This window comes from Frieseomelitta varia, unplaced genomic scaffold (assembly GCF_011392965.1).
Source record: "Frieseomelitta varia isolate USP_RPSP 00005682 unplaced genomic scaffold, Fvar_1.2 scaffold_375, whole genome shotgun sequence".
NCBI lineage: Eukaryota > Metazoa > Arthropoda > Insecta > Hymenoptera > Apidae > Frieseomelitta > Frieseomelitta varia.
The window spans coordinates 63721-91207 of NW_025110118.1; the positions used below are offsets into that span (position 1 = coordinate 63721).

The 27487-nt window shown below is 44.8% G+C and overlaps 5 protein-coding genes and 1 long non-coding RNA gene across 10 annotated transcripts in view; 3 read left to right on the top strand and 3 right to left on the bottom strand.

Moving 5' to 3' along the window:
• Positions 1-2864, top strand: part of LOC122531101 (orcokinin peptides type A-like) — a 4892-nt gene extending 2028 nt beyond the window's left edge. The window contains exons 5-6 of the mRNA XM_043658697.1: positions 128-260; positions 2216-2864. Coding sequence (XP_043514632.1) covers positions 128-260; positions 2216-2429 — 347 coding nt within the window. The 3' untranslated portion in view covers positions 2430-2864. The remainder of the gene's footprint in view (positions 1-127; positions 261-2215) is intronic.
• On the bottom strand, positions 2559-3969 carry LOC122531115. Its single transcript, XM_043658723.1, has 5 exons — positions 3400-3969; positions 3256-3318; positions 3128-3190; positions 2941-3054; positions 2559-2864 (listed from the first exon to the last, which is right to left on the bottom strand). Exons 1-5 carry the CDS (start codon positions 3478-3480, stop codon positions 2559-2561), a joined length of 627 nt encoding a protein of 208 aa, XP_043514658.1. The 5' UTR covers positions 3481-3969.
• Positions 3970-7210: 3241 nt separating this feature from the next.
• LOC122531109 (cyclin-dependent-like kinase 5) lies at positions 7211-9911 on the top strand. Its single transcript, XM_043658714.1, has 7 exons — positions 7211-7356; positions 7589-7677; positions 7802-7995; positions 8135-8222; positions 8540-8711; positions 8790-9001; positions 9171-9911. The coding sequence occupies exons 1-7, from the start codon at positions 7320-7322 to the stop codon at positions 9276-9278; spliced, it is 900 nt and encodes a 299-aa protein (XP_043514649.1). The 5' UTR covers positions 7211-7319; the 3' UTR covers positions 9279-9911.
• LOC122531102 (T-cell immunomodulatory protein) lies at positions 9549-15763 on the bottom strand. 2 transcript variants are annotated; one of them, XM_043658698.1, is made up of 4 exons: positions 15574-15763; positions 12072-12201; positions 10282-11815; positions 9549-10202 (listed from the first exon to the last, which is right to left on the bottom strand). In XM_043658698.1, exons 3-4 carry the CDS (start codon positions 11794-11796, stop codon positions 9939-9941), a joined length of 1779 nt encoding a protein of 592 aa, XP_043514633.1. In that variant the 5' UTR covers positions 11797-11815; positions 12072-12201; positions 15574-15763; the 3' UTR covers positions 9549-9938. The 2 variants fall into 2 exon arrangements, with proteins under 2 accessions (XP_043514633.1, XP_043514635.1); XM_043658700.1 differs by lacking the exons at positions 12072-12201; positions 15574-15763 and adding an exon at positions 11931-12027.
• On the top strand, positions 14390-27143 carry LOC122531118. Its single transcript, XR_006307196.1, has 3 exons — positions 14390-14936; positions 15503-15510; positions 27132-27143. It is a non-coding gene; the product is annotated as an uncharacterized LOC122531118 (long non-coding RNA).
• LOC122531104 (putative inorganic phosphate cotransporter) lies at positions 15308-27125 on the bottom strand. Of its 4 annotated transcripts, none has more exons than XM_043658704.1 (8): positions 27016-27125; positions 18221-18396; positions 17754-18008; positions 17500-17587; positions 17023-17249; positions 16790-16939; positions 16343-16717; positions 15308-16268 (listed from the first exon to the last, which is right to left on the bottom strand). In XM_043658704.1, the coding sequence occupies exons 1-8, from the start codon at positions 27104-27106 to the stop codon at positions 16083-16085; spliced, it is 1548 nt and encodes a 515-aa protein (XP_043514639.1). In that variant the 5' UTR covers positions 27107-27125; the 3' UTR covers positions 15308-16082. The 4 variants fall into 4 exon arrangements, with proteins under 4 accessions (XP_043514639.1, XP_043514637.1, XP_043514638.1 ...); XM_043658702.1 differs by lacking the exon at positions 27016-27125 and adding an exon at positions 22452-22674; XM_043658703.1 differs by lacking the exon at positions 27016-27125 and adding an exon at positions 21781-22088.
• Positions 27144-27487: the final 344 nt, after the last annotated feature.

A 27487-nucleotide genomic window follows, 5' to 3' on the forward strand; every position in this document is an offset into this window, starting at 1 on the left:
TTTTTCTCTTTTTCTCCCTTCCCCCCTTCCCCTTTCCTCCTTTTTTTTTTTTTTTTTTTTTTTTTTCTTTGGTTTTTGTTGTTCTTCATCTTCTTCTCGCTTACTAATGACATTTTCGTCGGAGCAGCGAGGAAACAACGCGATCATCGTCGGGATAACGGCCTCGGCTTCGCCTCCGGATCGAGCACGTATCTCGACGACGACGACGACGACAACGACAACGACAACGAGAACAACGTGAACGAGTGGTCGGCTTCCAGGTAAGCGACGGCACAGTGGACTGGGAGAGAGTATTCACGTGACATTTTATTTAAAAAAAAAATAAATCAACCTCGTTGTCGTACAAGGTGTCCGGAAAGGTTGGGACCAAGCTTGGACCACGTGTGTCACCGAGGTCGAGCAGAGATGGAAAAATGTCCTGGGGATGCTTTGTCGAGAAGACGCGAGCTTTCAAAGATATTTATCATTTGTCGCGACAGTTGTGTAAGAAATGTTTGAAAATTCCTCCATCGGCATGAACGCAGGCTGCCGTTCGTCGTGTCGGCGATTGTCGAACTCTTTCGAAATATTCCGTTCGTATTTTGGACACGATGGTAAATGCACTTTGAACGCATTGCCAATGTATCGGGTGACCTGGGTGGCCAACCGACTGGCCCGCCCGCCGCCACCGATCCAACGTCGATGGGAATCGTCTGTCAAGAAATTCACGTACGTTCCGTTAAAAAAAAAATTCCGGCGGCGGGACACCGTCATGTTGGAACCACACTTTGACAGAGTGTTTCCAACGAGACCGTCGCGCAACGTATCGTGAACGATTGTTTCGCAATAATCTCACTGAGAATTTGTGAACACGCGTACGATTCTGCGCAAACGAATTGCGAAAGAGACGAATTCTGTCCGTAAATCTTTGAACGCTTACATCTTTTCAACAAAGCATCTCCGGACATGAGTTTATCCGAACTTTTTTCATCTTTGTTTGACCTCGGTGAAACACGTAGTCTAAGTGAAATCTTTCTCTATGTAACAACGTAAGAGTCATATCCATTCGCGTTCGAATTCTCAACATATTATTGTTTAAAATGCGTCGCGTTCGCGTTTATAACGTTCTATTGATCAACGCAACTTCGCGAGGGTACATAGGTCTCAAGAGACTGCATTCAGTTAAAACGATTCCGTGTCATTCTTGGAGTAATGTCACCGCGCACACGGCACAAGTCCGGAAAAGTTTCAAAATTATAACTTGGAGAGTACTGCATAGGAAGTACTTTCATAGTGGATATGAAAGGTCCACAAATTACTTATTCATCGAGCAGTTATAACAGAGAAATGCGTCGCTTTCTATTGGACAATTATGCAAAGAGGAAACTAGACACGAAGACGAATATTTTGTAAAAAATATAGATTGAAAAATATCGGGGATTGCCACAAACCAAGACACACTTCGCAGACTATTTTTAACATCTACAGAATGAAGTCAAGGAATGAAAGAGGAAAAAACACAAAGAATTAGATACAGAGATGGAACTGATATTTACATAAGTGAAAGAAGAGTAAGTTTTAACATCTCACTCTCTTGTGCTGAAGAGAATAAAGTGAAATTGAAAGTTTTACGAATATATGATTTAAATTGTGTGAAAAAATATATGAAATGTATTAAATAAATTAAAAAATAAATTAAAATATATAATTTATAAATGTAGTAAATAAATTAAATAAAATGAATGATATTAAAATATTAAATATATAAAATTAAGTATATAAAAAATATTTGATATAATAAATATATATATATATATATTAAATATAAAAAAAATATTATATTAAAAGATATAATATAAATAAACGTACATATAAAATATCATGTATAAAAAATATTTAATATAATAAATATATATATATATATACAAAATATTAAAATATCATTTATAAAAAACATTTAATACAACAAATATTAAATATATCAAATACAAACAGTATGATTAAAAAATTTGCTTAAAATATTTCTTTACAAAATTAACAAAACAGTGAAGTGAATGTCGCGTTGCATATTACTGGCGAGGAATATTTCTCACGAATGTTTGAATATCAAATTTCATCGTGACATGTTTTACGAATTAATAGTTACTCAAAAATGTCGCGTGAATTCTCAATCTGGCCCTTCTATCCGCCCTCCTTTCTCATCGTTCCTCCGCCGCCACGTGTTTTGTGTTCGCAGCAAGCCGATCGCGCTCCTCCCCACCGACCGAGAACTCCTCGAACGATTCGTCAAGCGAAACATCGACGAGATCGACCGGACAGCATTCGACAATTTCTTCAAGCGAAACCTCGACGAGGTAGGTCGCGTCGGCTGGAACGGATTCGTCAAGAGACTGGCCGACTACCTGACCACCAACGGCGGCAGAGGCAACGTCCTGGCACGCCGCGGCTAACAACGCTACTCTCGCTACTTTCTGTTCCCCCGAATCATCTTTCATCACCGCCCTCTCTCTCCCCTTTCTCGTCAATTTCTTTTCGCGTCGCAACACCGAGAGCGGAAGAAGAACACACAGTGAGAGAATTTATTTGCTCGATCTCGATTCACCGAGAAGACGAACCTCCGGCATTGTGGCGACTCGAACTTTCCGCGCCATTTCCCGAGCTCCGCACGTTGAGAATTTCGACAGAGGGTTCCGTGTCGTCGGCTCCTCCTCCTTCACTTCTTCGTCCCGTTGCTGCTCGTTCCTTTCTCGCGCCGCGTTTCGCCTCTCTCGCAAACCGTCGACGCTTCTTCTTTCGGCAGCGGCGACCACCTTCTCGATCTCCGTGCTCACGTCGATCGGTGTCTCGACATTGGCGTTCTCTCGATTACCATCCATACGTACCAGCTGCTTCCATTGATCGAACGGACGGACGGATGGATCATCAGTCGCGAGTCTCTCCTCCGATCTAGCGAAATCATACCTCGATCACGGTCTCCTCGAGGCCAGCGAACCGTCGCAGCACTCCAGCCAGTTTCGCGCTCTGCGTCGTCAGTCGACCAGTGACTCGTAGCTCCTTTCCAACGTCCTGCTCGATCTGATGGGTTTTGTTTACGCGAATCGTCTCTCGTGTCTCGAAATTTCATCGTATCGGAGAGGAGGATACGCACCTCGTCCATTCCTCTGGTCACTCGTTCGCCGATGTAGCGCAGATTGTCGCGTGCCCGGTCCACCTGTCGACACGATACCGAACGATCTAGCGAAGAATCTTTGCCAGTGTGCATCGAGTTTCACTTACCATCGTCGCGAAGTCTCTCATCTCCCTCGCCAGTTTCCGTCGCAGTCTCGTCGCCGCTAGAAACTAACAGCGATCGCCTCCGTTACGAACACGCCCCTCCTTTCAACACGAAGTCGTTTGCCTCTACTTTTTGCCATAGCTTACGCGCTGAAAAACGTAGAGCAGTATCGCCACGTTGGCCAACAGTGGGATCGCGCTGCCCAACACCTGCTGCACCAGCCGCATCACGTCCACTTCCAACGAGAACTCTTCTCGCTCGATCGCTTTCACGCACTCGTTGATTCTCGTTTAGCCAGCCTATGCTAAATATCGTCCAACCGCGCCAATTCAATCTCGACCCTCAACCTTCTCGTTATCGCCGATTCTCGAAAATTTTCCTTCACCGTAACATCTCGTTCTTGTTACACGCGATGCTTTCCTTTCGCCGAACTTTCCCCTTCTTCGCTGTCCGATCGAACAAAACACGACTCGACGCCAACTTTCCCCGGTCCCTTCATTCACCTGTTTCGCGATACTTACTTGCGACATTCGACGCAATTCAGCTATATGCACGAGTCGGTTTTCTCCGAAACTCAAACGACCTGCGATCCGTATCTGCACACGTTCCCGTCACAACCACGATGCATAGTTTCTTCGTGCACTTCGTTTCTTGTGTTTGTTTTAAAACCTCTTGCGCTGAAATGACGCGCCACGCACCGTCGAGAATTCTTTTTGTTCCAACATTGTAAGATTTTATATATCAGTTTTAAGTATATTTAAGTAAAACAAAATAGGCGAAACGAATAACAGATTTATTACCTCTCAATAATTTCTATCTACAGTGATGTCATAACGACGAGTTTAAAGACAAAACGACGATTTATTGTATACGATTTGGTCACTCGTTACGGTCGGCAATCAGTTGCCAGCACAAGTGGCTAACCTCTTACCGACGAGTTCAAAAAGCGACGATTTATTGTATACGGTTCGGTCACTCGTTATGGTCCGCAATTAGTTGCCAACGCAAGTGGTTAACCTCTTACGTCGAGAATTCTTTCTCACAAAATTGCAATATTTTCTCAGTTTTAAGTATATATTTAAGTAAAACAGAATAGGCAAAACAAATAACAGATTTATTACTTCTTAATAATTTCTATCTACAGTGATATCATACCGACGAGTTCAAAAACAAAACGACGATTTATTGTATACGATTTGGTTATGGCTCGTTATGGTCGGCAATCAGTTGCCAGCACAAGTGGTTAACCTCCTACTGACGAGTTCAAAAAGCGACAATTTATTGTATGTGGTTCGGTCACTCGTTATGGTCCGCAATCAGTTGCCAGTGCAAGTGGTTAACCTCTTGCGTGGAGAATTTTTTGCCCCAAAATTGCAATATTTTCTCAGTTTTAAGTATATTTAAATAGAATCCAGGCAAAACATGTAATAAATTTATTACTTCTCAATAATTTCTATGTACAGTGATATCATACCGACGAGTTCAAAAGGAAAGCGACGATTTATTATTTATACGGTTCGGTCAATCAGTTGCCAGCGCAAGTGGTTAATCGCCTCGCCACTTTCCATCCAAGCTCGCGCAATTCTCCCCTGCTTCTGATAATGTCAATGTGGGGTGTATACTTTGTCGAAAAAATAAGCCGATGAAATAAACAAATCGATTGCAACACGAGTGACCCTGGCGTCGATTTATCTATTACGGTAGCCCGTAATAGTTTGACCACGTAAAACTTCACGAACCTCGAATTTCGTCCCTTTCCCCCTTAGAAAAATCCCTGAAACTAGAACAACTAAAAAAACGAAGGAAAAATTTCTTTCCTTTTTCCTTTCTTTCTCCCTTGCTTTGTAACGATACGATCGCTGCTGTTATCGATTTCCTGCTATCTGTACGAATCGCGTTAAAAATTATGAAATTCATCGACTCGCATTTGGAATTTGCAACGTCATCGTTTCATTTCTGTCGGTTTCAAAGTGTAACGACGCTTTTTGACTCTTTTCACTCGAACGACTCGAAAGAGTAAAATTGCTGGTAAAATGCGCGCAAGTGTTTGTACACGAGTACCTGTCACGCGTTTCGCAACGTGCTCGTGCAACGATATTTATAAAAATACAGCGACGACGCTGGCCGCATCCTTCGACGCGGCACGTAATTGTTTAGGTGTTTGCGTGTGTCGTTGAAATTACATCGATCCGCGATATCGGGTAAGCCGATCATTTTCCATCGATAAGCGTAACGTTGCGAGCAATAATACGCCGTAATTCGGTAGCCGCTCGTTCCAACTCGTTCGTTATCGCGAGATTCAATTAATTCTATCCAATTTCGGTTGGATTCGGTTTATCGTGACTCGCTTTATCGACTCGACGCGATAGGATCCGACTGATTGTTGTCGTCGTGGTATGACAACTGGATTAATTTGATAGGTTAGGTAGTACACGTACGCGTTTTGCATTCCGTTTGGAGATCGTATTCACCAATTTGCAAATTGAATTCATCCTTTTGCAGGTCAAGTTTTTCTACAAATTTGTTTTTCTTCAGATCATTATAATAAGAATAAAAAAATTCAGTAAAAAGTTATTACCTCAAATATTATTGCACGTATGCGTAAAATGGCATTAAATAAATTATGAATCACATCAAAATCTCTTTGACAAATTGATCGTCGAAATTCTGAGAGAACAATCAATGAGCGCAAAGCGCATGCATTAAATTTTTCTCGAAAATGCCTCGGAAGCAAGATAACGAATAATATTCTTTCATGAATCGGATGATTTAATTATTCGGCGAACAAAGGCGCGATTAAAAGTTATCGTACCAGTTTATGTGACCTAGGGGACGAAATGTTTTTCTTAATTGCTTCAAATGTTCAGGGAATATCACGTTCGCTTGCTTTAAATATTGTTTGGTAATTTCTTCATTGAATTGAGATTGCACATGTAGAAACTGAATGAGAATAATCTGGAGAAAGTGTGTTGGTTTTGGAAAATGTGCCAAAGTTTTTTAGAAAAATTTAGAAATTTAGAAATTTTACAAAACTTTGCATTAGTCAGGCAATGCACAATTATTCCTACGCCATCCAAACTTGCAATGATAAATTCCATTGAAGTAGTTCTGTCAAAAATTAAATTCTACGCAAGAAATATTCTGATTGATCCCTCAAACCATAAACATCTAGTGGATGTTATTAATCATCTTCTTGTAACTATCGCTTTTACAGATTGTCATAATCATTATATAAATATATGCATATAAAATTACTCCGTGCAGCATCAAGTAATCCATTATAAATAAATCTACATATGTGTACACAAATATTTTTAGGGCTAAATAAGTATTTTCTATTAATTATATGTCACTTTATATTCATAATTTTTACTCAAATATTTTTATATACGTGCAACAAAGTTTTTATTTTGGAATAATTTTACATCTATTTTATTTCTATTCCTCAAGGAAACAAGTAGGACGAAACTTGAATTAAAAACTGAATGACAAATTGTACCTTAACCTCTTGCGCTGGAATGACGTGCCACGCACGTCGAGAATAATTTGTTTCAAAATTGTTATATTTTCTTAGTTTTAAGTATATTTAAACATAACCCAGATAAAACAACTAATAAATTTATTACTTCTTAATAATTTCTATCTATCTACAATGATATCATACCGACGAGTTCAAAAAGAAAGCGACGATTTATTGTGTACGGTTTGGTCACTCGTTATGGTCCGTGTGAACCAGTTACTAGCGCAAGAGGTTAAGATTCCCTTGTATGAAATTTGAAAACGAAATGGAGAAGAAGAACTCGAGCGGAAGAAACGACGTTACTCGTATATATTTGCACATCTATGGGTTCTACTAGATATATATTGGACGCGTACATGTGCATTCGGTTTGAAAGCGGCGCGTAGCTGGCTGCTTGGTAAGAGGAGCGACCTCGGTGGCCAAGCGTCACGTTGAAAGTCTGCGAACGATTGATGGCGCCACTTGCAGCGGTGTGCCCGCGCACGATCGTTTCGAGTGCAGCGCTAACCACTCTGTGATCATTCCGCCCGCAGAATCGCCAAAAATATGCAAAAATATGAGAAGCTCGAGAAAATAGGAGAAGGTAAGCGTCCACTCTATCCCGAGTAACTGTTTCAGTGGTATGTGTCCGTGTGCCGTGTAGCTTTTCCGTTGGAACGTTGGTGTTGGTCTTGTCGGCTGTTTGTCGGTTGAGTCGTGTGCGTGTGTGCGAGTCCTGTCGTTTGACAACCGACAAACATCGTCGCGAAACGTCGCGTCGTTTACGATCGCCACCGGCGAACGATATACATGTATTGATCTGTTGCGTACTTCAGGTACTTATGGAACCGTTTTCAAAGCCAAGAATCGCGAGACTCACGAAATCGTTGCTTTAAAGAGAGTCCGATTGGACGAAGACGACGAAGTAAGTTTATGGCGACAGCAAGTAAGCCGACGTGATCCTGAACTTCAATCAGATCTTAACCACGGATCCGAGATCCCGTCGCATACCTCACCACTGTTCTCTTCTGTTTGTTGTTGACACGCAGGGTGTACCGTCGTCCGCGCTCAGAGAGATTTGTCTGTTGAAAGAGTTGAAACACAAGAATGTCGTGAGGTTGTACGACGTGTTGCACAGCGATAAAAAGTTGACACTTGTGTTCGAGCACTGCGACCAAGATCTGAAAAAGTATTTCGACAGCCTGAACGGGGAGATTGATCTGGACGTGGTGAAGTCCTTTCTGTGAGTATTCATTTGGTATTTACTCGCGGCGGTCGCTTCCCGCGCCGTTACAAATTTTCCTGTTTGAACGTTCTCTCTCTCTCTCTCTCTCTCTTTCTTTTCTCTCGTGTGTGTCTCTCTTTCTCTTTATCCTCCTCAGGTATCAATTGCTGCGTGGATTGGCGTTTTGTCACAGTAGAAACGTGCTGCACAGAGACTTGAAGCCGCAGAACTTGCTCATCAACAAGGTACCGGGTGATTCCCTCGTTTCCGGTGTTAATCTTCCGAGAGAAAAAGCAAAAGTGGTTACAACGTATCTTTTACGTTACTAATTTACGTTATAATTAGTTTTTAAATTACTATATATATATATAGTAATTATTATTATTTTTTAATCTGTAATATAATTAAATTATAACGTTACTTTTTTCATTAATTAACTTTAAAGTCATTAAATTACATATATAATCTATTAACATTATATACAATGTAATTGAATTCATAGCTTATCCCATAAAATTAAGTTAAGCTTGCCAGTTTGAACTGTCTTTTGCACGGCGTTTAGAACGGCGAGTTGAAGCTGGCCGATTTCGGACTGGCCAGAGCATTCGGAATCCCGGTGAAATGCTACTCCGCGGAAGTCGTAACGTTATGGTACCGTCCACCGGACGTTCTCTTTGGGGCAAAGTTGTACACAACGTCCATCGACATGTGGAGCGCAGGTTGTATATTTGCTGGTAAGTTGCCTTGACAAACCAGACACAGAGAATGGGGACACGAGTTGTGGATGATACCGATGATGTACAACCGCATAGAGCTAGCAAACGCCGGTAGACCTTTGTTCCCCGGTTCGGACGTGGACGATCAACTCAAGAGAATATTCAAAATGTTGGGTACGCCGACCGAGGAGACGTGGCCGGATTTTACTACTCTCCCCGACTACAAACCATTTCCGCTTTATCATCCTGCTCAGGGATTGGCTCAAGTTACGCCGAAACTTAATTCTAGAGGCAGAGACTTGCTACAGGTACGTATGTTATACCCAAGTGCAGTAGTGCCTGCTGACGTAGGCTCAAATAGGAAGAATTGGAGATAAGCGGGCACTACTGTATTTCCTCGTTTCTGTTCGACGAGGATACGTTTCTTCAATCTCTCTGCTTGACAAACCTCGTCATCTTGTCGAAACTTGTTTTCAGAGGTTACTGGTGTGCAATCCAGCGTTACGGTTGTCGGCGGACGAAGCAATGGCGCATCCCTACTTCAACGATTTGAACCCTGCCATTAAAAACGATCGTTGTCAATAGTGGACGTTGCTCGAGCCGATTCCATCTACAGCGTACCATCGCTGATAGTGTAACGACCAAAATCAAGCCGGCAATGATCGTTTGTTAATACATTTATATATATATATATATATATAAATTTATATATGTATATATACTTTTATATATATATATATATATAAAATGTAACTAGTATCGTAAGTATATATTTCGCACTCTCGATGCGTCGATTATGACGCGAGACGAAGCGAGAGACGGGTCCTGTGTTATAAAATAAGAATGTCCAAGGGAAAATCAATAAATTGTCAATTTTATTAGCGACGACGACGACTTTCTATTTGAAAGAAAAGCAGAGTGCGCGATATATTTCAGAAACTTGTTGTACAAAATATCGCCAATCTCCTTAAACTACACACACGTGACACGCAACACAACAGACACTTGTATACACTTACTTACACACTCGCCCGCGCGTATTACCTATCGGTATCTCGACTTGTATTACGCATCGAGTCCAACCGTTCGTTCACTTGCTCACTCATTTTGTAGATGTTTGTATATCTATTGATTTACAGATTTAGTTAATTTATCTCTATTTATTTGCCGATATTACGAAACAACTTGTAGATCTATTAAATACATTTCTTAAAGATATTCGACGGATCGTTAATGGAATCACCCTCACATCGCGTCGAAGGGGAATCGATGCGCTTCCTGAAGCTTCTCGAGCTTGTCCTCCCTTCGCTCTTTCCAGTAGAGCGCGACGATGATCAAGGATATGAGACCGCAGGTGGCGGTTAACGCAGCGGCGCTCAGTAATATCAATTTGCTCGGCGTTACGAACAGCTGGGCTTTCCACTTCGAGGGTTCCATTATCGGATTCGGTATCATTACCATCTGCGAGTTGGGGATGATCTGTGGCCATTCTCGACATTTTCCCGCAACCTGTCGTGGACAAACAAACAAACGAATGAATGACGAGAAACGCAAATTCAAGAGAAAATGGAAAGCAAAAGAGGCTTACCCCGATAGTGAGAGCGTCGACAAAGTTGGGCGTTCTGCCCAGACCAAAGGTCGTGTAAGGCAAATTCAGAGAGAAATGGGCACTCTGCGGAAGCTGGGCGGCGATCGCGTTTCGCGGGCTGCCGTCTTGAGTTGTGGTCCGATAGGCTATCGACGGACCAGGAAGATTCGTACCGTAAGTTCGCTTCTTCTTGCCGAGCGAGCCCGGTGAGATCGGATACATGCTGTTGTTCCGTCCGGTGAGCACCATCACCTTCACAAAGTTTGCGTCGTAGTCCAAACTGTTCTTGAAGGCAGCTGTACGATAGCTGTTCCTGCTTTTGTCCACCTCCACCAAGATAACGTCCAAGATCCCGTCTTGGTAAAAATCGTAGAACACGGCCATCGCGGTTTCGTTGCGGAACGGGTTCAGCGCCTGCCATTTCACTTGGAATTTCCGAGTGAAATTCTCGCACGAGTCGCACGCCACGTTCTCCAGCAGATAGGACCGCGTCTGTTTGCCAGTGGTCGGCTTCAGCGTGGCCAGTAGATCTGGATAACCGTCCATGTTGAAGTCACCGCCGCGAAGAGTGATCGTGTCGGTGTATCGTTGCCCGTTGCCCTTTACGAAACCCCACAGCACGTTGTCGCTGTCTCTCAAGTTCACCCCGAGATCGTGCCACTTGTCCGAGGAGTACATCATGATGGTGCTGTTGGTGCACGCCGTGTCGAAGCACAGAGGCAACAGCAGATCCATTTTGCCGGTCAGCTCAACGTCCAGGTACAACGTTTGCCCGAGCACGCCGTTGAAGTTCTTGGAGATGGGGAACTTTATCAGTTTGTCATATTGGAATCCTTGCTCCACGCCTAGCCAAATTTCAAAGTGTTTGCCCGTCGTGACCACGAGATCGGCCAAAAAGTCGCTGTTCAGATCGAGATAGGCGTTGGAGTGAGGCTGACTGATGGACGCTAACGGTAGATTCAACGGCGGATCCATAGGGACCTTTTTCGGGGGTTTTCTGCTCTCGTCGAATATCCAAAACACTCTCTCGTTGTATTCGTCCAAACCGAACAGATCTATTATCATGTCACCGTTATAGTCGAGAGCCAGCGGTTGCCCTTTCATGGTTATCACTGGGCGATCTTCGTTCGAACAGTTTAACCAGCCGTTTCCACCCCACAGTATATAACCGTACGACAATTTCTCCTCTTTGTCAAACGTGATGACCAACACGTCCATGAACACGTCACCGTCAAAGTCTCCCGGCACTACGCCTTCCACCAAACGGCGGAACGTGCAACTCAGGTCAGAGCTGGGCCTCAAAAGTGGTTCCTGCTCGGCGGCGAGAAAGATTTGAACGGTGGTGCCGTTCTTGCGCAGCATGAACACGTCGGTCAGCTCGTCGGAATTAAAATCGCCAAAGGCCGCTGGCATACCGTCTAACACGCTACCAAACACCGCTGATGTAATGTCGCTGCATTTCACCATCATCATCGTCATCGCCATCACCTGCGCGATCAACAGCTGGACCCTCATCGTGTCTACCGTTGTTTATCTGCAAACAGACGAACAGTCAATTCATTTTTGTCGTCGCGCCGTTTGACAAAGCGTTCGTATCGCGTCGATGTGTAATCCTTTGACGTGACTCACTCAACGTTCGAGAAACTAACCTACAAGTTCTCTGGCTAAAAGATCGACGCAACCACTAGGATATTCCGTGGAAACAGTTGCACAGTTTATCCACTGCTTGAGAGATTGTTATCAGGTGCAAAAATGGAGGTTCGCGTGTAAATGGAGAGTATGTCGCTTACCTTTTAATAAATGAGACACCAAAGAAAATCCAGTACCATTCACGTTCATTCTGTCTTGACAGTTACTCGATCACTGGAATCGCCATCTCTCGACCAACAGCGCGATTAACATGCCCAACACACAGATGAGCTGTCAAGAAAAATATGCATAGATTGACTTTGGTCAGTGGTGTATGATTTCACAGCCGAGAATATGAGCATAGACATGATGTTTTATAGGATTTTGCGTGACGTAGAAAAACAAATCAATGGTTCTAACAACGGCAAATTGAAGAACTACATCGAGTAAAACGATCGAAGTTGATCGAGCAGTGAATCTGTCAGAAACAGAATTTTTGAAATCCATTACTGTGTTAAACTTTCGATACCGAAATCATTCGACTACGTTATCACACAAAGAGCTTATATATCCATATTTTACGGATTTATGATGGTTTTCTTTTTTATATATAGTAAATTAAAATATTAAAATTATTAACACGTGGTTGGGCATAAATGATTTATATTTTATAAAACATTCTTGAAAATAATTTTGTAAGAATCAATCAACGTGATTGATTCTTACAAAAAACTAAATATCCTTCGTGAAGTTGATTAAAAATTTGCAAGATGAATTAACACGTAGCATAAAATTTAAAAAATATATGCATGATATGCTCTTGCATTACTTTCTAGGTAAATTGTTTCAAGTAAAAATTAATGGCGCATGAAATTACTTTCATGTAATAAAGTAACTTCATCTTCATCTTGAGAAATATGTATTTTATTTGTAAAGAAACTTATTTAGAAACTATGGAATTGGAGACTTATTTTGCAATTATTAAACGAGCTTAAAAAATAGGTTGTTTACATAGTTATTTGAAAATTCCAAACGCATTGATGATCACCCAATCAATAGCGTCAGTAACACGGGAAAAATTAATGCAGTATAGAATTCTTGTAAAATGTAAAATACTCTGTTGTACAATTCATTTGAAATTTCACAGGAAAAATTAGTATCAAAACATTGTACACCTTATACACCTCGTTTATGGCTGTGTCGTTTCTGTCGTACCAAGTCGATAAAGTTGCACGTGACACGAAAATGATAAAGGTGTCGCGGAGGCCTCTAAAACGCGGAACAAAAAGAGCATTAAACGTCAGGTCTATTTTGTTTTTGGTCAATGGTACAATCTTGATTTATGTACAGTCATTATGATAATTCCGTCGATAGTTGCGTTACGCTGAACTGAAAATGCAGTAAGAAAATGAGATACTTGTTGAGCGATATTTATTTACCCGCGTGTACACTTTATGCATTTTACAATTTCGATAGTAATCGAAAATTCAATTCTACGGTACGGTCCCAAGAAATTGCGACGGTGCTCGCCGCGCACCGGTTATAAACATTTCGTATAAAAATATCGATCGTTTTACAATTGTCTTTATCAACAGATATCGAAAATTCATTGGCATATGTATATATATATTTCTTTTTTTTTTTTTTTTCAATCGTGATCGTTGGTAACTCGTGCGTGCACGCGTACTTGGCGTGTAGCTACATAAGTGTGTACGTATTCATTGCATACGTATAATAAATGTAGGACGAATTTGCGTTTTGCGCGTTATGCTCACGCAACACCTCAAACGGGCAATCGATCGTGTTTCGGCGACTCGAATAATTTACAGATTACAGACGAGATTAGCTAGTAAATTATAGTAACTTTGGAGAAGATCATCGAAGATACATTTCCTTTTAGACAGACGATCACAGGAAGACGCAGGTACTTTAAACCGATTCGCAACGATCCCTGTTCTCGCGACCAGAGGTATCGTCGGTGCGCATGGTCGGGAATCGGTCGAACAAGAAGGTAGGCAATAACGAACGGTAGGTAATTGACAATTTGACAGATATCTCGCTTTGAGAAACGACCAGCAGAAAGTTGTGCGTACGCAACGAGCTCGAGCTCGTGCAAAATCGTGGCAGAGAGAGGCCGATCGATAGTTTATACACCCGTAACAACGGCCTGCATGTACGGGAGTAAAAGGGAAGAGAAAGGGCGTTTTTCTTTTTTTTTTTTTTTTTGCTTTGGCGTTTGTGTGACCTACGATAATTTACTACTACTCGCAACTATGTTTCAATGACGACGATGATGACGACGACGACGATGATGACGACGACGACGATGACGATGACAATAATAATTACTACTACTGCTACTGATGATGATGATGACGATGATGATGATAATAATAATAATAATAGTAATAATAATAATGATAATAATAATAATAATAATACCAACAATAAACAACAATAATAGTAGTAGTAGTAATAATAATAATAATAATAACAATTAGAAAAAGAAAATGCATTCCACTACGCAGATATAACTGAATGTTTTTTTTTTCTCCCTTTCAGCATACTTAACTCTATTTTCTCTCTTTCTCTCACTCACTCACTCACTCTCTCTCTCTCTCTCTCTTCTTCCCTTTCTTTCTCCATTTTTTTTTCAACCTTTCTTCTTACTCTCTCATTCTACTTTGTACACATTGCATAAATAAGTAAGAGCAGCAAGTTGTCTAACGTCTACAACTTGATAAAAAAAAAACCTACGCGTAAAAATATTTACAATATTTATATATATATATATATATATATATGTGCGTGTGTGTGTGTGTGTGTGAACCACTTGTATTGTTACAGCAAATCGATTGCGACGGTTTAAAAGTTCCCAGATCTTTTGCGAAATGGTGAGGCGGAGCAACTTCGAGAACGTGCATCTCGCGATCAGTATCGGCCGTAAACGATGGAAAAATGGCAGTTGCCCGCGACAACGCGCAGTAAGTAACGAACGAAGATGGAGACGGAAGAGAAACGCAAGAGTATTCCGTTTCTTTAATACTGTCACTAGTGGTTGTCCGTTTCTTCGGAGAAATGGCAATCGAACGCGTCGCAATTTGCTGATTGCGTTCGCGCGAGGCACTCGTTTTCGTTTCGTTGAGGAACCGCGATCCGCGTCGGTTCGTGCATCCAGAAATCGGACGGAAGTATCGATCGATCGTTCTGTCTGGATCGGTAACCGCCACTAACGCGACGACCCAATGAAAATCAACGCGTCGTTGAAATACATCGATTTGTTCTTTATTTCAGCGCTAAGATGGTCGTAACAAGGCACGTAATCTCTATTAAATGAAAAAGTATACTATAAAAATGTAAAATTATCTGCTTTCTATTTTTCTTTTTTTTTTTTTTCTTGTGCTCGCTCGTTTTCTTACGTGCTATCATTCTCTCCTTCCCTCCCTCTCTATCACTCTATGTCTCTCTCTCTCTCTCTCTCTCTCTCTCTCTCTCTCTCTCTCTCTCTCTCTCTTTCTCTTTCTGTTTCTGTTTCTTTCTTACGCCATGCATTCAAACGCACGTACATACGTATTTAAAAGTACAAATCCAGGCACACGTGTAATACGTTCGTCCTTCACCTCGTGTAGTTGATATAGAAACGTGACGTTCGATTTGACTTACTTGCTGTACAAATATTTGCGTGCGATTTAACTCTTGGCACACGAGCGAAGAATAAACAGCGAATGTATGGTACGGTGCGGCTCCTCGCGCACCGAATGAAGAGGGAGAATTAATCGTCCAAGCAATCCGTCGTGGCTGTTGGCGAATCACAAACGCGGTTTGCTCGACTGTCCTTTTTTCTCTTTTTCTTTTCTTTTCCTTTCTTTTCTTGACGTTGATCTTTTCTTGACGCGCGTTCGTTTCTTTCTGCTTTTGCGTCTGGGCTTCTGTCTGGCTCTGTTCGAGCGCAACGCTCACGTTCGACGATGGATAAATCGAGTTGGACGATGACGTGGAAAGGCAGGGAGAGGGCAATCGAGCGACTGCGAACTGCGTCGCGTTGAACGGCCGAGAGTGGTGTAGGAACGACGAGCGAAGAACGAAAAACGAAGACTAAAATACTAGTACGTGGTAAGAGAGGATAGGCGATAGCAAAGGTGACGGACAACTAGCTAACACGCTGGCTGGCGTCAGTGTTGCGTCTCCGCGATAGTCTTCACGGTTTTCAAGCTGTGTTTCTCGTCCTTCTCCTCGTCCTTGTCCGGATTGTCCCACGTCTGTCGTTGCCCGGAGCTGAACACAGCGTAGAACAAGGCACACGCTATGTACACGCCGGCCGAGATCATGAACACGATTCTCCATTTCGCTTGGGTCGGCTGGAATGGAAAGAAGGCGAGATTTTATTGGAGGTCGCGGGGAGGAGAGGTTGGCGAAGAAACGCGACGATTACCGGCCCGACGATGATATATCCAGCCGTGATGGGTGCCAGCAAGCCGGCCAAATTGGCCAAGCAGTTGGTGAAGGACATCAGAACGCCGGCGAATCTCGGTGAAATGTCCAGGTGATTCACTTTGAATCCGGAGTAGATGCCGCCGTTCAAACCGACGCCGATCGTGAGAATGGCCACGGTCAGCACGGAGTTGCACTCGATGTAGGAGGCGGCGATCAGGGCGATCGCCGGGCCCAACTGGCCGAGAGTGTTCACTATCTTTCGCGTGCAGCCGTGAGTGAACTTGCCGCTGGAGATCATCCAGTCGGCCACGTGCGACACCACCATCGAGAATATCCACATAGCCAGGTAGGGTAGCGAGGAAACGATGCCGTTCTGAAACACGATTCACGCGACGATTATCGAAACGATAGATAGGCGTCAGAGGCTCGCCGCTCGCGTCTTTACCGATTTGATGTCAAAGTGTAATATTTGCTTCATGAAGGTGGGCAGCAGTGTCATCAACGTCTCGTATCCGTAGTTTTGACCCATGTGCGCTATCAGGATAGCCCAGAACGGCAACGACTTGAGGATCGAGAACCACGGAACTGGTGGAGACTGGAAACACACGCGGAGACCGAGCGTCGTTAGCGTGTGAAATTGCTCGAGTTTGCCAGCTGCGAGCCGCGAGGTTTACTCACAGAGACGCCGGCGTTACCCCACAGCGCGCTCAGAATGTACTTCTTCTCGTCCTCGGCAATGCGAGGGTGACTTTCCGGATCCTCATAGACCATCAGCAGGAAAGCGATACACCAGATGGTGCCGACCGCGCCGAATACGTAAAAGATGGACGGCCAGCCACCGGCGAAGCCGTACTCTGACAGGACACCGCTCAGCGGCATCGAAATCACGGTTCCAAACTGCGCACCTACGGATAAAGACACGAGTGAAACGCCAGATCAGACGCAGAAGACATTGGCGAAAGAAGAGAAGAGAAGAGAAGAGAAGAAAGAAAGAAAAAAAGTGGGAAGACAGAAGACAGAAGAAGAAGAAGAAGTAGTAGTAGAAGAAGGTGTGTAGAGATCCCAGAGAATAGCACGGGTACTCGGCGTTGACGGACGCGCGACAGGTCTAGACGCAGGCGGAAGAAAAGATATCGTCGAAACGAACGAGCTTACCGGCGTATACAAAGGCTCCCATTCTGCTGCGCTCGTTGGGCGGTATCCACTTGGCCAGCATCGCGTGCGTGCAAGGCACGATCGGACCCTGCAATAGGGATAATCCATTCCTAGGGGCAGGAAATACACCCGAACGATCAAAAAAAGCGTTCAACGAGAATCAACATTAAAGGCTTTTCTATCGATCGATCGCGCGCGCGAACCCGCGCGTGGGTGAGAACACGGGATCGAGAGGTCGCGCCGTGATCGCTTACCTCGCCCAGGCCTTGAATGAAGCGGACGCCCATCAGGTAGTAGTAGCCGAGGTGAGCCGACACCGGCACCAACAGCCCGAACAACGAGTTGATCAGCATACCGACGCCGAGAAAGTACTTGGACCCGTAACGTTTCGCCAATATCCCGAACGGTATCTGCGTGATGACGTAGCCGTAGAAGAACGAGCCGAGCAGATAGCCCTGCATGGTGCTGTCCCACGCGAATTCCCCGTCGCTGCTGCTCTCGGCGTGTGCCTGCCGTGGGCAAACGAAAAAAAAAAAAGAAAAAAAACCATTCGTTAACTCCTTGCTAACCGCGAGGTTTACTTCTTTACCGACGGTTGTTTACTCGTCTCCCGCTCTGTTTACGCACACCTAGGAAGCATCGATTAAACACACACAAGAGAGAGAAGAAACGCTGTCGGTTACCAGTTACGCGAGCAAATACGGCTCGCTCCTCCACTTACGGTCGTGTTGGTGTTGCCGCACTTGCTCGGCACGACCTCATCGTCCTCCGTGTTCACAATGGCCGTGTGATTGATCATCGCGACGATCGCCACCGACATGTTCGTTCTCATCACGTAGGCGTTCGCCATGCCGAGGAACAGCATCAAAGTTACCACGTGACGCGAGCCCACCAACGCTGCAACAGCAAACGACGTTCGTCCGTTACGCTTCGTTCCTTGTTTAACCAGTTGCGCTGGCAACTGATTGCGGACCATAACGAGTGACCAAACCGTATACAATAAATCGTCGCTTTCTTTTTCAATTCGTATGACATCACTGTAGATGGATAAGAAATGATTAAGAAATAATAAATTTACTACTTGTTTTACCTGTGTTATATTTAAAACTGTACTTAGAACTTAGAAAATAGTGTAACGTCAACGTGCATGGCGCATGTCATTCCAGCGCAAGAGGTTGATCACTTGCGCTGGCAACTAACTGCGGACCATAACGAGTGACTAAACCGCATACAATAATTCGTCGCTTTCTTTCTCTTTTCTAACTCGTCGGTATTATATCACTGGGCAGAAATTATTGAGGAATAATAAATTTATTTGTTTTGCCTGGATTATACTGAAATATACTTAAAACTGAGAAAATATTGCAATTTTGAGGCAAAAAATTCTCGACGTGCGAGACATGTCATTCCAATGCAAGAGGTTAACCACTTAAGCTGGTAACTGATTGCGGACCATAACGAGTGACCAAACCGTATACAATAATTCGTAGGTTTCTTTTTCTTTTGAACTCGTCGGTATTATATCACTGGACAGAAATTATTGAGAAATAATAAATTTGTTATTTGTTTTGCCTGGATTATATACTTAAGTATACTTAAAACTGAGAAAATATTGCAATTTTAGGGCAAAAAAATCTCAACGTGCGTGGCACGTCATTCCAACGCAAGAAGTTAACGCTTTCCCAGCGGTACGTTTGAAACGACGATTTTCAACGTAGAAAATGTTATTTGTCAGAGCTACATATATCGTTTTAGAAGTTTTAGAAATAGTCGTGCTGTTTGTTTTATTATTTTAAGGCTGTAACGACGCATTTCAGACTTTTCGATTTTTACTATTGCTTGGACAACGTTTTGTCTACGGGACAAAATACTCAACCTCCATGAGATATCACGTTACGACAAAAGTACAACGAAAGCCTTTTTTTGCTCTAGAATATTATCCGATTATTCGTGTTATTTAAAACTCATTTTCAATGACATTCTCGTCTCGTTTTAATTATCATAAAATATATTCGTAGAAGTAGAAATAGAACACGGTCAGCAGTCAACGTGTTGAAAGATACGGATATTCTCGTCGAAATCGATACGAATCTCTGTTTAGGCAGAAACGTAATTGTACAAACCTGTTTATTTTAATCATCGTTTAAATTACGATGATTCATCACGTAAGACATTTCGACGCGGCTGTTTTAGCGTTGATACAGATACATTTATTTATTTATATTTAATGCCAAAATGGAGTACATATATATGTACGACGAATAAATGTATATCCGCCGTGAAAGCGTTAACATCGGTAATAATAACGACGACGATGACCAAGACGATAAACGGGTTAACCGATAGATAACGACAACGAACGACGTCGAAAGCGGCGGACCGTGTAAATATACGCGAAGAATCGCGTTGTCATGAATCGCCGCCGGTGGATATTCTCTGAAAATTTATCCTTGATCGTTATCGGCGCCGTAGCAATTTGCAAATTGCGTAAGAAACGAATGAAAAAAGACGGTCGTTTGCCGTTTTCTTTTATCGTGTAGATGAGAAAGAGAAAGAAGGAAACAGGAAGGAAGGAAGGAAGAAAGGAAGGAGGATGAAGGCGAACAGCGTGTCCGTGCAGAACCACGGTCACAGAAGCACGCCAAGGACGCGGCAATCTCGAGCACGTGAGAGGGCAAGGTCGAGGGGAGAGAGAGTCGCGGCGTGTCGGCCGGTCGTTGACGGAAAAGCGCGTCCCGCCGATCGTTTTTCCGGTTTTGGCAAAGCGCGGTTTCGTCGTTTATTTATAACGCGTTATTCCGGCGACGAAACGTCGAGATATGTAATCACACGCGACTTAATAATAGAGACGGTGTAAGGTTTATTTTCGGTGTGCAACAGCGACCAACAAAATGGTCGGTCGAGTGTTACGTGCCGTTGCGTTCGCGAGACTATTTTTTTTTTTTTCCCCGTCCCGGGAAGAAGTTGAACGTAAAACGGCCGTGAAACGAATTCCTCTCTCGTACATAGGCCGCGCGATAACAACAATTCGGTTGGAGCCACGGGCGATCGATGTGCTCACACACGTACGTTAGATTGGTGGTACGAAAGTTTTTCGGTGGACGACGAACGTCTGTGAACTTTGAACGTCTCCCTCCTTCGTCTCCGATACCGACCCGCCTTGCTGCCGCCTTAGCGACCGATCGTGAATCAAGAGTAATTTACCGAGAGCGAGTGTGCCTCGGGTTAAACAGCCGCGCGACATCACCGATCACAGCTACTTACGATCAATCGAGCCGGCTCGATTTCAAAGTTTCGAACCGTCGCGTCTCTGGCTTTTTCGCGCGAATGGTCCCGCCGCCCCTTTCATTCCCCTCGCCAACAGACGCACGCGACTACGTACTCTTACGCAGCGTTCGTCGGACATCCACCGAGCACGTGGTCGGTCGTGGAAATAATTCTGGCTCGCGTCAGCACACACGCGTGCATTGTCTCTATTGCATACTCGGCGCGATGTGAAGTAACAGGGGACAATAAGAGGAGGGAAGAACGGGCGAGAATGGGAAGGGGAGGGGGGAGGGGGGGAAGAGCAACGCACGTGACGCCTCGACGCGACGCGGTCGTTACCTGTGCCGATTCCGCTACTCTGATCGAGCAACGATACCGAGAACCGTCAACGCCCCGAACAGCGTCAAAGTTCGCCCGCTGGTCAGCCGACTCGAAAGTAGAAAGACCGAGTGCGAAGCAACTCGCTGAGAAAAAGGGCGAGAGGGTAGGGGAGGGAACGAACGACCCACGCGCGACAATTTTCTAACGAGAGCGCGGGTCAAACGAACTATGCCCATGCTGTCACTCTCTTGCATTTTCTTCGCCACAGCCGACAGAAAATTGGATCGGATTTGAACGTGCCACGCCGCGTTTATGCCACTCGACACTATACCAATGCGTTGACAATGTTCGCGCGGTGATCGTGTGATCCTGTATAAACACTTGTGTAGACACAGTGGACGATGGAATCGTCGAAATGGCGTGAGCGGTAGTGCACATCGAGGTGCAAATTTTGAAACTTGATGTATTTGAAATGCGCGTGGTTGAAAGAGCAACGGAAAGGAAAGAGGAGAAAGCGACAAAGAGTACGATGGGGAGGGGGGGATAGAGCACGTGGATTCGACGCGCGATTCACGGAATGGAACCGAGTTGAGCAGCCTCGTTCACGCTACGAAAGGGGAGAAAAACTCGACCTCGAAATGATCGAAACGAAAATTTCACGGACAAATAGACGCCGGGGTATTCTAGACGTACATTTACTTTTCTCGTTAGGTCTGTCCTCTTCCTCCAGGCCAGGCTGCTCCCACACAAGCACGTGGCCATTTCTTCCCCTGTTCTCCCCGTGCGGTCTGCCGTTACTGCTGTTCATTGCTCGCTCGACACGCGCTCTCTGCGCGCCAGCCGTCTGTCGTATCACACACACCGAATCGAACCGAACCGAACCGAACCGATGCACCGTACGAGGGAAAATTCGTCGAATGGCAACCAACGTTGTCGACCGACAAAAAAAAAGTGCTCGATTACGCGAGAGCGCGATACTATTTGTCGAATACACGCCGCGTGTTCTTCTCGCGTGCTTTCTTCTCCGAAGATGCACGACGACGACGACGACGACGACGACGATTCTCTGTGTGCCAGCCAAGGAAAATCAAACGCGGCTGATGTCACTGCGTCCGACGAACACGCGCTCTCGGGGCGTCAACGACGACCGTGACGACCACGACGACGACCACGACGACAACGAAGAAAAAGTGACAACGATTCCCTCTCGAGATGCGTATTCGGCCGCGATCGACCACTCACTCACTGTGCGCCAATAATATCGGGCTCTGATCGCTGGCTACGAGTATGAATCGGTTGACGGTTTCGTGGTAGACCGATAACGATGATTAACAACGATCCCGTGATCGGAAGCGAGCACGCACCTGCCTCTTTCTCTTTTTCTCCCTCGTGGCGGAGTCGGTTGGGCACAAAGCCGGGAATCGCCAGGAGACTCGGAGAGAGGGGAGCAGCGGCACGTAGCGGTCTGACGAAACGGATCGTCCGAGCAAACCGAGACCCCTCGGCCAATCGCCGGCCGAGCCTCGCCAATTCGTGCCAAACCGCGCCTCCGATTGGACGCGGCTGCGCCATCTGGCGTTCTCGCTGCGATTCCACCAATGAGAAGTTCGCGCGCGAAAATCACGTTCCCTCTCGGGGAACGCTGCGAGACTCGGAAAACTCGTGCGTTCGCCGATCCGATTTTTTGACGCGATTTTTTGACGCGATTTTTCGCCGCGCGAGTTTACGTAACGACGTTGTTGCACAGTCATGGGGCCGACGGATCGGATTGCTTATCTTTGCCGATACTCGCGCAACCTTTGAGAACGCTTTATCTCTTCCCACTGGCGTGTGACAAACACACAATGGCGTAATCACACATTGCGTTACGATAGTCGAGGATTTTTACCGGAGAGGAGAGAGCAATGAATTTGCTGAAATTCGATGAGTCACACCGTGACACGAATGCGTGATCCTCGCCTCGCGTTCCTTCAATTTTCGACGAGTTCGACGATTAACGCGCCAAGGTCGCAGCTTTATTCCGTTTCACGGTACAAATTACAAGCATGACGCAACTCGTCCTACCACAGGCTCGTCGATCGATTTGGCGTTTCATCGTGAGTTAAACTCAGACTCGTGGAAACGCATCGTCGATAAACCGATTTTCGAGAATCGTGACGCGAATTTACTCGAGAGAGAGAGAGAGAGAGAGAGAGAGAGAGAGATAGCGAAACGTTCGAAACTTCGCACTAGCCGCGCCGTACAAAAATAAAAGACAGACGATCGGCGGTCTATTAATAGAATAGCAGATCTCGCGTGCCAGAAATCGTTCTGTCACGGTACGGAGACACACGTGGCGGTGTGTCTTGGCCACTCTTCCCTCTCGTATTTTCTGCGGTTACCCGCCATTTTGGCACGGGACGATTGGACGATTCGCAGCCAGTGATTATTCCCGAGATGAAAATCGGACAGAAGAGAGATCCCCATCGATGCTTTCAAGTTTCAAACGTTTGCGAGCGTTTAGTCAAATCATTGTTACGTAATCGCGTAATCGGGTAATCATATTTCAAAATTGGTGTGAAACAGTCGTCTTTGTTACCGACGAGCGGGTAAGGTGGGAACACAGAGTGGCCGACCAGTGACCGATCGTCGATCGAACAACAAGTTTGGTCGGTAACGCGCCGTTTTTCAGAGAAAGAGGTCTCTCGATGTCCATTCGAGAGAGAAACCGCTCGCTATCGATGTTGCAAACGAACGATCGCGTTTCTTCATCATCTTCTTCTTCTTCTTCTTCTTCTTAGACTACAATATGGTACGACCTCGATGCAGGCATAGACGAGGTATGTATGCAAGCTAACTGGTACGACGCGGTAACGTGGTCACGCAGTCGCGCGCGTGTCAACAGGAAACGGTTCGGCCCTTGAACGCGTTATTCACTTTGTAAAGTGGAAAATAACGTCCTCCTCGAGCAAGTAACGAAAGACGATGCACACGCGACACCGTAAATGCACCGGAAGCTCGCGGCGGAACTCGAGATTGAAAGTAATGCGTCCGCTTCGCGAAAATTGGCAGGAGCCGGGAGAGGCCGTACGACGAGCCGTCTCGGCCTTCCAGCGCATCGACCTTTCCCTTCCTTTCGTCGAACTTTCCAAACGATTCGTGTCGAGGCGAGACATTTCCACGGGTTTCCGGGTGGCAATCCATCTGGACCGCGTGAAGAATTCGTCGAATTGAACGACCGCGAAACACTTCCACGCTCGAAAACTTTCTACGTAGACATTCTGTTTTCCACCGTGTCGTCCGCTCCAGCAAACTGATAACAAACTGCTACTGCTGTTGTCCAATAGTTTTCCACGATATACGTTTCTCGTTCACTCTCGTAATCGGAAATTGCGTCGATCGATCGGCGAGCAACAAGAGAAACACGACAGCGATACGATAAGGATCGACCGTTTTAGGTTAGGCCACGGGGGGGGGGGGGGCTACTTAGAAAACGGGCAACTGCGAAAGATATATAAAGTAAAGACTGCCTAATCATGCACGTAATTTGGATTTAGTTGAAAAGAAAGTAATTAGAAGAGGAAGCTTTAATGTAACTATAATTAAAACCGAGGGCAAATTGTAAATTGACCATTGCCAAGCGACCAAAAACGCTCGTGCACGGTTAACCACTTGCGCTGGCAACTGATTCGCGGACCATAACGAGTGACCGAGCCGTAAACAACAATTCGTCGCTTTCTTTTTCTTTTCAACTCGTCGGTATGATATCACTGGACAGAAATTATTAAGACGTAATAAAATCTGTTACTCGTTTTGTCTGGGTTATATTTAAATATACTTAAAACTGAGAAAATACTGCAATTTTGGGGCGAAACATTCTCGACGTTAAAGAGGTTAACCATTTGCGCCGATTGCGGACCATAACGAATGACCGTACAACAATTTGTCGCTTTCTTTTTCTTTTGAACTCGACGGTATGAATCACTGGATAGAAACTATTAAGAAGTAAGTAAATTTATCATTTGTTTTACCTGGGTTACATTGAAATATACTTAAAACGTTACTGGATAGTGCTAGCGGCACGATAGTGCTTCTTCGACGCGATTGCGTCAAAAATGTCAAGCGATAAAAGTAAATGAAAACAGCCTATTCATGCACGTGGTTTAGATTTTGACGCGTTGATCGCCGGATCATCCATATCTGGGATGAGTCAAGTCAAGTTTCTATTGAGTGGTGATGCTATTGTTAATTCTTAAAGCAAGGAATATCTAGCAGATGATGGGAGAAATATTTAGTGAAAAACGGAGTACTTTTAATAGTAAATCATTTTTAAACGGAGCAAGTTAAGCTCGACGTCAAGTAACAATGATACAGTGAATTTTTGAATTATTTTGAAGTAGCTGTAACTACGTTATTTACATAAAAATACACAATATCGATAGTAATAGTTATTTGCGATATATTGAAAAAACATTGCGAGATTTAAAGGTATCGTTGTTGATTCTTAAAAATTTCGAATCTACGCTCGAGCGATGCGAAAAAATGTGTAAAAACTTGAACACATGACGTAATAAACTTGACAAAAGGAATAAAGAAACCAGCGAAAAACATAAAAAAAAGAAGCATAAAAAACAGTAGAAAAATGCCCAAGGATTCTGTTGGCATTTTCCGCGAAAAAGAAAAACAACCTGTTCGATTTGCTCTCGACGATCAACGTGTTAATTTGAAAAGAAAATAATTAAGGAGAGACAACTGGTACTGTTCGACACGGAAACAGAGCGATCGCGCGCTGCTGCGTGGCATTGAAGCGGTCAAAGACGGGGGAGATCGGGCCGCGAGTCGTTGGAATTCGCGGCTTTATCGATCGACTTATCGATCGTTTCCGCCTGGTCGCGTGTTTGTTATTGGTCGCTCCGCGAGAAAACGCATACCGGGGCGAGAATTACAGTCGGCGATCACATTCACACAAGAAAGAGAGAAACAAACGTGCGCCTCCTTTGCCTCCGCGACGAAAAAAAATCGAATCGAGATCTCCTCTGTAAACATCGTTTCGCAGAATTTCCAGATCCAGCCTTCGATCGTGTCCAATATATATATTGGAAGCAAGGTCGATTTATCAGTCGGATCCACGTATTTACGGGATGTCACGCCTACGCGCGTGTCACGACCACGTTCCTTCCCAAGTGGCTAATCGAAAGGAACGAGTTACGATGCTGCTCGCGGTTGCGATGCTGCTCGCTCGTTCGTTTCAATTGTTTTTTACGTGGAGAGGAAAGTGGTGACTCTTTACCACGAAATATACATAGACGATGGATCTAATTGAGAGACGAGGCGCGATAATTGGCGAGCCTTCGATGGTGGATACGTTCGCGTGTAAGAGGCCAGGCGTGGTTTCGCTTTCGGAGAGAAAATCGACGACGACCTGGCCTGGGGGAACCTTGGGAAAGGGGACGGAAAAGTAGGCCGCGTGTGTCTCTCGAGGAGAGAAGACGAACGGGATCTGCGCCACGGATCGATCGCAGGGTTGACCTTGCGTACGGTTGGAGGCGTCGGATCTACAACAATCGGCCGTACGATCGGCCGTAAAACCGTAATCGCGGCTTTGTAACAGCACGTGGAACGCGCGTGCATTCCTTTTCCAACGAAGGAAAATTATTTCGAGCGACACAAGGTGTGTTCGCATCGGTTCACTTCACCTTACCGCGAACTAACGGCGCGAGACAGCGACGACCTCGTGTCAAAATAAGCTTTGATTTCTACGATTTCTCAGCGCGTGCAAATCGATTTTTTTTTCGGTGGATCGTCTACGTAGCTTAGATGGATTTTCAACTGAGAGAAAGAGGACAACATTTGTTTTACGCAAATACTAATAGTTTCTCGTTACGTAAAGAGAAACAGCGATCGCTGGAGTTTCACGTTCGAGAAAAATGAAAGCAAGAGCAAGCTCACCGGACGGCAAGGGCGTTTGGCTCTCGAACACCTCGGCGGGCCTCTTGGTCTCGGACTTGGCCGAGTCGCCGTGAACACCGTTCGTCGACATGCTATCGCTGCCAACCGACAACAAGCTGAACGTCCAGAGCGACGGATGGATCGGACGTGGATGTGTCGCCGAGGTGATGTTCCGTCGCCGACCAGCAAGCGGAGCCGATTGCCAAACAACAAACGCGCGCGGCCCGTGTTTCTACTCGCAGCTACTGTTGCCGATGCCGCCGAACTCGCGAACACTTAGCCGCGAACACCTAGCGAACGTCGGCCAATTAGAACACGCGACGCGCGCCCCACCGGTTGGCTTCGGCCACCGCCTTCCCCACGCGCCGATATATCGAATATATATTCTCTCTCGAATCGAACACTATTCTACACCCAGTCCAAATCCTCTTCTTCCTCTTCCTTCCCCTTCAGCAGATTCGCCAGCAATTTT

Excerpts from the sequence above, each read along its gene's own strand:
- LOC122531102 (XM_043658698.1), bottom strand. The coding sequence starts at position 11,796 with ATGAGGGTCCAGCTGTTGATCGCGCAGGTGATGGCGATGACGATGATG. Across the intron at positions 10,203-10,281 it reads TCGACGCTCTCACTATCGGG|GTTGCGGGAAAATGTCGAGA; the intron begins GTAAGCCTCTTT and ends TGTCCACGACAG.
- LOC122531115 (XM_043658723.1), bottom strand. The coding sequence starts at position 3,480 with ATGCGGCTGGTGCAGCAGGTGTTGGGCAGCGCGATCCCACTGTTGGCC. Across the intron at positions 3,319-3,399 it reads TGCTCTACGTTTTTCAGCGC|TTTCTAGCGGCGACGAGACT; the intron begins GTAAGCTATGGC and ends GATCGCTGTTAG. Across the intron at positions 3,191-3,255 it reads TGAGAGACTTCGCGACGATG|GTGGACCGGGCACGCGACAA; the intron begins GTAAGTGAAACT and ends TCGTGTCGACAG.
- LOC122531109 (XM_043658714.1), top strand. The coding sequence starts at position 7,320 with ATGCAAAAATATGAGAAGCTCGAGAAAATAGGAGAAG. Across the intron at positions 7,996-8,134 it reads GACGTGGTGAAGTCCTTTCT|GTATCAATTGCTGCGTGGAT; the intron begins GTGAGTATTCAT and ends TATCCTCCTCAG. Across the intron at positions 9,002-9,170 it reads GAGGCAGAGACTTGCTACAG|AGGTTACTGGTGTGCAATCC; the intron begins GTACGTATGTTA and ends ACTTGTTTTCAG.
- LOC122531104 (XM_043658702.1), bottom strand. The coding sequence starts at position 22,659 with ATGGCGCAGCCGCGTCCAATCGGAGGCGCGGTTTGGCACGAATTGGCG. Across the intron at positions 18,397-22,451 it reads AGAAAAAGAGAAAGAGGCAG|CGTTGGTGGGCTCGCGTCAC; the intron begins GTGCGTGCTCGC and ends TTGCTGTTGCAG. Across the intron at positions 17,250-17,499 it reads GGGAGCCTTTGTATACGCCG|GTGCGCAGTTTGGAACCGTG; the intron begins GTAAGCTCGTTC and ends CTTTATCCGTAG.